General features: G+C 38.5%; 1 protein-coding gene across 7 annotated transcripts in view; it reads left to right on the top strand.

Annotated features, from left to right (window-relative positions):
* Positions 1 to 8,521: 8,521 nt before the first annotated feature.
* NLGN1 (neuroligin 1) overlaps positions 8,522 to 10,084 on the top strand; it is a gene marked incomplete at its 5' end in the record, with an annotated part of 316,292 nt that continues 314,729 nt past the window's right edge. For 2 of the 7 annotated variants that reach the window (XM_082003365.1, XM_082003364.1), the window contains one exon: positions 8,525 to 9,017. In XM_082003365.1, the coding sequence (XP_081859491.1) occupies positions 8,525 to 9,017 (493 nt within the window). Of the gene's footprint in view, positions 9,069 to 9,474; positions 9,535 to 10,084 lie in introns of all 7 variants that reach the window. The other 5 variants (XM_082003363.1, XM_082003367.1, XM_082003366.1 and 2 more) reach the window with 5 other exon arrangements.

Below are 10,084 nucleotides of genomic sequence, written 5' to 3'. Positions count from 1 at the left end.
CTGCCTCTGAAGACCCTGCATGTTTTCCAACAGACTTGGTTTTCATAACTATTAATTGCTAGTTAGTTAATGATGTGCTGTGTATTATCCAGGGATAACAAGTGACTGGTTGGCTACTTAGTAACATGTTCAAGCTTTTCTGTGCACCCACTCTACCATGCACCTTTTCCCTAAAAACCAAAAGGTGGTGCAAAGGGACACCATCCGTGTGAAACCATGGGGCACAGGGTCTACTGCAAATATCCTTATGGTAATCAAGCCACGTAAAGGTCTGGGCCACATACATCAGTGTAAAATGTTTTTTTCACTGCTGTGGGCAAATAAAAAATGAGGCCATTAAAAGTTCCCTTTCCCCCATTTGTTGAATTCTTCTGTTTTGTCCTCATAATATTTTCTGCATAACCAGTTTTGGTGCTGCCTTTGGGTAATCTGTTACGTTCCATTGTTGCTTGGTTAGGTCTTTTGCACCATATTAAGAGAGAATGTAATGTTTGGAAATTAGCAACACGTGACTGTAAAATCACAAAAGTAATCAAGGACACTTTGCAAACTTTATATTTCAGGTGACTCATATTCCTTTAACCAAGCAGAGAACTTAAATGGCAATTTAAAAATATGTTTTCTAAACGTCCTCAATCACATCCTGCCTAGAGATGCCATTAGCCCACTTGTTGAACTGGTTCTGGGAATTTAATGAGGGGAATACATTTATGTTGTGTTTTATACTTTTTTTTAATTCCATCTTGTCTGAAGCTTTTAAATTCAATATCTGAACTTAAACTCATTCTTTAACTTCTGCCTTCCCAACCCCATCCTCCAGTTTCCAACGAAGTACTTGAAAGCAGTAAAGTGTTATGTAGGCACAAAGCGTTAGAAATATTCATGAGAAGAAAATGACAACTTACTTAGGAGAAACCCTACTACATAGATATACTGAATATTTTGACTTCCTCAAACCTGTGTAAAATAGGCATTGTGGGGTGGAGCTTTTGTTTCTTCAACTGGTTTCACAAAGATTGGCTATTTCTGGGGAGACGGGCCCTGAAATAGTCGCCGTGAGACACCGCTGCTGAGTTAGGAAACACTTGTGTCGCTGGAGTTGTGGTCGGCACGACCAGGACATGACCACAGGGAGACCTGAGACTAGTTGCTATAACTTAAATATTTAAGTATCTTTCTCACAGATGGTGGTAGAAAATGAAAACAGGACAAGGAGCTGGACAATAGGAGCTACACATGAAGTCAGAAGGAAAGAGTAAATCTTTGTAGACATTTAATGGCATTGTATTCTAAGCTTTTGGGAAATTTTATTTGAAAATTTTTTACAACAGTAAATATAGTCTGTACTATATCCTATTTCTATTTCATGTGAGAGGAAGATTCCTCGTCTATGGCACAACACTTTACTGCTACCATTACTGCAGACTTTATAGATCAGAGATGTGTCAGCATGTTAGCTTTAGCTGTAATGCTTTTTGTTGTGTGAAACCTTATGGGCCTTGCAGCCACTTTCTCATACTGACATTCGTAAAACATTCAAGTTCTCATATTTATTATTTAATTTGCTTCCTATATAAAGCAACAGAGCTCTTCGATACATGAACATGAAGCCAAAAATGACAGGCAGGCATGAATGGGACTAATGAGTTTTAATAATGTACATATCAGAAACTGCTAAAGGAAGTTTAATTAAGAAAAACAAGTTAAGCATGAAATTCATTTTGGAACAAATACCAGTAAAGTCACAGATGTACAGAATGCTACATCACAGGAAATGGACTTTCAAGTTCATAGATCCCCATAATGCCAATATTGCACTCGAAATGTAGTGTGCACTCTGGTTCTGGAAAGCATGGTAACACCATTCAAGAGCACTTCTGAAGTTGAGTTAGAGATGTCGGGTTTGTGGTTAACAAATTATATTTATACCTCTGTGGATTTTATGATGAGTTGGAATTTGATCTCAATTACCCAGATGGAATTGAGACCAGAATCTGATCAAGTAAGAAAACAATTTGCTCTTTTTTGTGCCACGAGGAAGGGTTTTTTGTTTTGTTTTTGTTTTTTTAAAATTAATCTTATTGAAGAGCTAGTTATTGATCTAACTCTGCAACAAGGGTTTTGTATGCTTTGGAACTGTTATTGTATGGTATCTGGATAGAAAAACAATTCCTAGACAGATCTGAGTTCACTCAAGCATCTTTGTTTTCAGAATTCTCTCTGAAGAAATGGTAATAACTGCATTTTAGCTTTTCTAGTCTTGAATTCCTAATGCCCCAAAAGTGGGAAAATAAAAAAGCGGTATCTTTCTTATGGATCTGATATGAAAGCATTCCTTAGGTGATGAACTAGCATTAAAGATAGTATTATTGTTGATACTATAATTGCATTCAAGGTAGCGAACAAAATCCAATTTACTTTTCTCATATGATTAACCGCAGTGAACCAAGGGTTAGCCACAAATATATATCAGGTGACGAACTTTGTCACTAATTCTGTAGCTTAATTTTTCACCTGCAAGAAATAATAAAAGAACACTTAGTTTCAGGGGCTGCTGGGTGGGTTCTAGTATACTCTGTTAGAGTGATCAGATGGGAAGCATGTGAACGTTCTGTAAAGTCTTAATCAAAGCGAGGTGAATCCACTTGACTTTATGATACACAGTATGCAGATTTCAATACTGAAGATCTCAAATGAGAAACAACTGGCATATTTTTTTCTCTGGTATGACCTCTGATTAACATGAGTTCAGTTGAATTTCTACAGTAGGTCAAAAAATCTTCGTGTCCTGAAGCACACTACTGCCATCAACAGAATAGCCATTTGATCATTTAGCTGAATAGTTACAGCACTCAAAAGTGAGTATAATGTGTGGTCCATTTAAGAGTTAACCGTAAGCTGCTAAAAGGAATAAAGGTTCACTTCAGTGCCCATTATATTCCAAGCCAGTGCATCTGTCATTTTTAATTTAAATCTGTATTACTTAGCTGTCTAAAACTTTACGCGTAAGTGACAGAGTTACCCATTCTTTCTGTTATGGGTAAAATCACCATTTCGTTACCTACTTACTGTGCAAAATGTCAGACAGGTATAGGCCACGTTAAAAAATTGTAGCCAACTTCTGGTGATATAAACAATTACTTCAGCTAAGAAGTAGAACTATTTTAAGAAAGTGATTTATTGATACAAGTAAATGGAAGATAATAAGACTTAAGTGACCCTCTTCTTCTCATAGGTTTGTCTAATTCAAAAACAGCTTAATAGAAAATTATGATCAGAAGTCATCTTATTTTGGCAAACTAAGTTGCAGAAGTTATTTAAAGGGATCTTTTGATCATGAAAATACTAATTAATAACGGGTTAGCATTAGTGAAGATTCCCCCTAATGGGAAAGAACAAAAAATAGCGAAGCTGAAAAATGTATGACAATTTAAATGAGTCATAACATCTACTCAGTTTAATTCAACCTTTCACTAATTTGTGCTACACCACATTGACTACAATATTTAAATATTATATTTTTCACTAATTCGGTTGTAAGGTTTTGTGTGCAAAACGCGTTATTAAATAGAGGTAAATGTGAGAATGGCACCGAGGAATCAGTCTCTCTGACCTGGGAGCGATGTATTTACACAGCTTTTAGCATCTGGAAATCCGTACCCCTGGGTTGTTTGCAGACCCGTGTAGCACAACACTGGTAATCTCATAGTAATGTGGGGTGGGACCGTGAGCCCATCAGAATAATGTCTTATTCATACCTTTGTTGGCAATCTCAGCAAAGGTCGTGCATCTCAATAGGGTTGGGTTTGTAGCTGCTTTCTGGAGCTTCCAGACCCGTAGCTGCGCTCGGATGGAGGGGTGCTGGCACGCGGCAGCTAACCAAAGCCCACCTGAGCTGCACCCTTCTCCGGAGTGTGTGTTCGGGATTGCGGTCTCCTCTGTTACCATCTCATACACCTGTTTTTTAAAAATGCATGTAGTTCATTTCTTCAACTAAATACATGTGTTCATGTATTTAGTGCTTCCCTTCACCAAGTATTTATGGAAATACCCAAGAGCAGGGTCTGTTTCAAAATCTTTACTACTATTACATAGAGAGAAAGTATACTGTATTTGACACAAGGCTTCCTTTTGCTAACTCGGATTGTGAAAGAAGAGACGGGAAATTCTGTGATGCATCTCTTGAGCATTTGTCTGATCATGTTTACAATTGGTGTATCACACCGACCTAGTGTTCATCCTGGGTCAGAGTCTTTCCTTTAATGGCTTCTGTTCTGCTGGCCACGTTCCTGTTTGGCATTGTAGCCTATTTTAGAACATGAATTTCTTTTTAGAGACATGAACCATCTTTGGGCTCTTAGTTCTAAGTAGGGGCTGTTGTCAGTAAAAATGGATGCGAATGTAGTTGGTTCTGCAAAAGAGCGTTTGTGTTTTGAAATGAAGCAGCATTGTGTGGTGTTCAAAACTCTTACAATCGCTTTCTACGAATATTTGTGCAACTGGGATTTACTAGCAAAATTGAGGCGAAAAGGAATTTTTAAGCATGAACATCAAATCACAGAGTACATCTTCAGCTAAAAAGAAAACAGCCGGTGGTATAAAGATACCATAACAATGCCTTTACATGTGCTGAAGCTGGCGTGTGGCCAGAAGCCTTGGGTGCCACCAAAGGCTTTATTAATCCATTGGAGCTATTGACAGGTGGTGCAGTTCAAGACATCCCTTAAGATTTGAAGCTCTGTGAACAAGTAACAAAGAGGAGTTTAGCTGCTTCGGTTTGCAGCAGATGTGACCTCTTGTGGGATGCCCTATGTCATTGGAAATGCAAAGATACACAAGTTATCTCGGACTGTTCGCTCCTCGGCATACTAAATGCCTCGCTGAAGTATTTCAGAATCTGAGCTATAAAGGAATTTAAATTCAGAATGGAAGATAATAAAATAATGGATGATAGAAAAAACTCTATATAGTATAGACTGTTCCGAAGACCATGAAAGACTTTATCAAATATCTTTTACAGTAGAATTAATTTGTGTTACCACAGGGAACAATTGTGATCTTCACATCTAGACAATAATGAAATCTGAAAATGCTTCTCCTCCTCCTTGTATCCACAGTGTTCTGATGCTGAAGCTTTATACCTTGCCCCAAATTGATGATCATTACTCTTCAGTTTATTATCCTGCCCGTTTCCTGGTCATTCCTGTTCCTGTTTATTGTGTCTCTCTCTTTCCACTGATTCCTGCTCGGTCAAGTCGAGATACCAAGGGAAAGTCCTATGTAGATCACCTGCTGGAGGACTAAGGAAATTTTTGTCCAACACTGACTCTGAACGAGTAAGACATGCTCCAGGTCGGTTTCCCTGCTTGCCTTACCACCTAGTGCTGGAGATGAAATTTTGGCATAAAAGTCTCAAAAGATTTGAGTAATCTCAGTCTCTTTCTTTGTGTGAGTTTATATTTTTAATGTTATAGCTTTAGGGCAGCCAGTGGCAGGCTTGAATGTTTGACCTCTCTGAGTCTCAGAAATAAACTGTTACTTAGCCATTTAAAATGGAAAGTTTGGGGGAAAAAAAAAAAGCAAATCCAAAATTCCAGTTACAAATACAATGAAACTCTGTTGATTCCTATTCTGCAAGTGCTTTTCAACTTACTGCCCTTTATAGCTAATAATTCTATCCCCTGAAGCTAGCTACTACCCGGTAGTTGATTAATTAAGAATAACCAAACACAGCATTGAGTTATATTCTTACCTTTTTGGCTTCCTGTCTCTGTCTTAGAGTAAAACCTTGTCCATGGGAGGCAAAACTGAGCTTTCAATCACAGCAGAGCTGTTTAGCTGCAATGGTAAAACAGCTGAAGGACAAGCTTGAAACGATAGGCCCAGCTCTAGGATTTGCTTTGAATTTACATTTACATTGAATTTACCATTTTAGGCTTCCAAAGTGTGTTAAAAAGTTGTCTTAGATCTGAAAACAGGTGTAAGACTTCTAGAGTGAAAGTGCTAAACAAATTATTACTAGAGTCTTCGTAATTTTCCACATTGAACCAACTCATCAGCCTGAAATGAAGAAGGGTGCTATTGTTTGGCACAGCTATGTCGCATTCGGTTTGTCCTCAGACCTTCCCCAGACCATATCAAATAGCAGGAGGGCTACTGAGGTTAAGTTCCTGCTACTTACAAGTTTGAGTGAGAAAGAAGAGAGAGTACATTATTCTACTCCTGACAGAAATAAAAAAAAAATGTGGATTTTAAGACCTAATGGAAAAGACTTAAATTTGTGGAGGGTCTTGAATACCGCTAAGGAATAAGCTTCCATCTTTCCATGACCTGCTGTCCATCAACTCAGAAGAGCAAAGTTGTACTAGGTGCTGCCTTCTCTGGCACCTGTCTGTGTACTTTGTCTTTACTATTTTGCAATTAATAATCCTACTACCTGCAAAATTTGAAATGCAACAAAGCAACAGTCTTCCAAGAGGCAATTGTCTGCATTCTGTTCTGTGTAAGTTTATTAAACTAAATGTAAACACGTCCATCAACTTTGGGGAATTATTTTCTGCAGCTAAATTGGTGTGTTTCCAGCAAATGCTGAGAATTTGAAGCTGGAGAATAAAAGATGTAAGCCTGTTTGTTAATGCAGTTTCACAGTGAAGGTGTTAGAATTAGCAGAGAAAGAAAGGGAGAGAGAAAATTGTGGAAAAGCTTCGTCTATCTCCTTATTGCCTCCTGAGATAGATTGTTCAGAGCTAAAGGAACAGTAGACATGAACCAAATCTCCTGCTGTCCTATATAGCTTTTACAATCTCCTTTTTAATAACCCAAACTGCAGGGTAGTCTGACTATTAGACAAGCCGTTCTTTTGAATTCTCTCTACAATGTGTATAGACATGATAAAAAACAATTCTCATTAAAGCTGCCAATGCTGTTTCAAAAGCAGGTGGTTTAAAATGTTTCCTATACAAAGCAAAACACATTTCTTGTGCATTACACACTGCTTAATAGGGAGTGTAAGATTACACTGCTATGTTGTGTATAACACTGCATCTTAAATAATAGAATATTGTAAGTCGTGTTGGAAATATGTTTAACATGAATATGTAGGATATAATGATATGCACTGAGCAATTTTCAGAAGTGCTGGAACAGCCTTGTGCGACAACCTCTGAGCTAAAGTAGTTGAAAACAGAATCTGGAATTTGAGATTATACAGTGTCTGATCCTAACTGATTATTTTTCTAGGATATTGTTCAGTCAGCGTTTGGATATATGAAAGATAAGATTTCTACTGTCCTATAGGAACGTTTACTGTTTATGTTATAAATGAAGGGTGGTAGGGATTGAGTGCATTCATCATGCATTTTCATTTTTCACTGAAGTCAGTAGTTTATAAGGAATGCAGGATTGGTCTGAAGTAAAAATTCAGATAAAAAACCCCCAGCTCCATCCCTACACTGCCTATTCATATCCTTTTCCAAATCTGTTTTGAAAAAAAAAAAACACTGAGGTCCAGTTATACTTCTGTGCAAATTCAGAGTTTGCTATTCACTTCAGTGGGAACAGGTTTCAGTCTTCACTGATGTGAACTTTCCACTCTGTAGGTGTTTCTTACCAGCTATCAGAAACTTGGGGCATAAGAAAACACAGTAATTCCTCTGTTATCCTTACAAATATATTCCAGTTGCCTCAATGTTTTAATCAGAAGTTGTATTTTAAAATGAACAAAAAAAGTTTGTATGTCTTACAATCTGCTCTTAATGAAATAAAATGTACTTGAATCTTCAGTGTGCCTGTCTATCTTAGTTTCACCATGTTCTGCTTTAAGAAATAATTGCTTTAATTTTGATAAATCAACTTGTGCAAACAAGGTGAAAATTGATTATGAGCTGATTAAGTTAAATAAAATATTGACATAAACACTTATGTAATGTAGCCTGGCAGCAACCTGCTTATTCTTGAAAAGGTGAATTTTAAAAATGTATGTTATGTGAGTCCCGTTTCTTCTGAAAAACCTCTATAAATTCAACAGGTGACACTATAGATAATCCAGTAATCAGCGTTTCACCCGCCATTTCATGGAACCATAAACTACTGCAATTTTACTTACATGACTCTAGCAACTATTAATGTATGTAAATAACTTGTGAAACATCTAGTTATCACTCTGCTCATATTAGCTCTTTCATACTAATGATTTATTTTCATTTTCTCCAGGATATAGACCTGCGGCTAACTGGATTTGATTTATAAGAGGGGATTCTGCAGTAAATGGCTGCTCTCTTCATATTGCTGCTATGGAAAACAGAATTGTCGATAGGATGTAGTCTGATAAATAGTGCTGAGTGAAGATGCAGCTTCAATAAGTGTGAAATCAATGGAAGATACTTACCGCATGAAAAGCCTTTTGAGATTTTTCTGACAGGCACCTATTTAGGAAACTTGATCCGTTTCCTTCGGTCGCCCTGTTTTTACACCAGTGGATACAAATCAGATTGCTTCATTGCAGTCGCACAACTAATGTGGGACCATGGCCTTTCCAAGATCCGTGTGGCTGAACTGTGTATGGAGAGCGATGATAGTCCGCCTGTTACACATGGGATTGAATGCCACTTTTGCTTTTTGTATACTTGGATTTTTGCTTCACGCTGCAGCTGTGTCCTCCCAAAAATTGGATGATACCAACCCAGTGGTGACCACCAACTTTGGCAAGATAAGAGGGATTAAGAAGGAACTTAATAATGAAATTTTGGGGCCCGTTATCCAGTTTCTTGGGGTTCCGTATGCCGCCCCTCCAACAGGGGAGCGCCGCTTCCAACCTCCTGAGCCTCCGTCTCCCTGGGCAGATATCAAAAATACCACTCAGTTTGCTCCAGTGTGCCCCCAGAACATTATAGAAGGCAGGTTGCCTGAAGTCATGCTTCCCGTGTGGTTTACTAATAACTTGGATGTAGTTTCCACCTATGTACAAGATCAGAATGAAGACTGCCTCTATTTAAATGTCTATGTCCCAACCGAGGATGGTGAGTTAATAGCAGGCGAAACAGGGAGATCTTTTTATTTTCCTGTTCTACGTTCTAACAATATTAATTCACGTGTACTGGTAGCATGCATGGCTTTCTTTGTTTGCATGCCAGCGTATTACATGTATGCATGCTGCTTTTCTGTGTATGCATCTGTCCTTGTTTTTTGGGTTTGTTTGTTTTGTTGTTTTTTTTTTTCTTTCTGTCTACGCTCATTTTTTTTCTCCCACAGCACGTGTATTTTTAGGTCAAAATTGGTACTTAATTCTCATTGCCACCCACTGACTTCTGCGAAGATGCTTCAACATCTTATCCATTGCATGTGCAGGCACAACAAGTTGAGAATCTTCCGCACCTAATAAAGCAGGTCATATTTGAGTTAGATAGTGGTGTTGCATGCTCCTACTGTCTGTGATGGAGCTCCATGTTATTTTCTAGTCTTCTATTCATTTTTCAGTCAAAAGAATATCCAAGGAATGTGCCAGAAAACCCGGCAAGAAAATTTGTAGAAAAGGAGGTATGTATAAAGTGGACCAAAAAAAAAAAATATGGGGGAAAGAGCGAAACCTTGCAAAGGAAGAACGAATAATACAGCTGAAAGAGGCTGATTTGCTGATGCTGTGAAGTGAACTGCTAGGGACTGTCGTGTCCTCATGAAGCCAGAAAGGCATTTAAAGAGAGGACTGTGTAAAGCAGATGAGAAGATAACATTTGTAAAGCCTGAACTCGGTTGCACCTGATCATCTCTCTTGCACTATCTCCAGCTGACCTTGCTGGCAGCTTCTCTGTCTCGGCCCCGTGGTTTAGAGGAGTGTCTGGCACTCGTGCGTAGCTGCAGTGTGTTGTACGTGCATGCATAGGAGGTAGCGAGGAGCATGGCTCCACGGCTCTCTATTCCAGTGGAGTAGCACAGTGGCGATGGTGGAGCGTAGCAAAGCAGAGCTGGAAATCCGCACTGACCTTCTATGTGACACAACCCCATGTTCTTGGAGCAGCGGTAACTTTCCTGAAATCTAGATGTGAAACGCTTTTTTCCATTTACACACTGCTAAAAGTGAGCATTGATT

Source organism: Phaethon aethereus (assembly GCF_964289735.1).
Source record: "Phaethon aethereus genome assembly, chromosome: 9".
Taxonomy (NCBI): domain Eukaryota; kingdom Metazoa; phylum Chordata; class Aves; order Phaethontiformes; family Phaethontidae; genus Phaethon; species Phaethon aethereus.
This window is presented reverse-complemented; position numbering and strand designations above follow the sequence as displayed.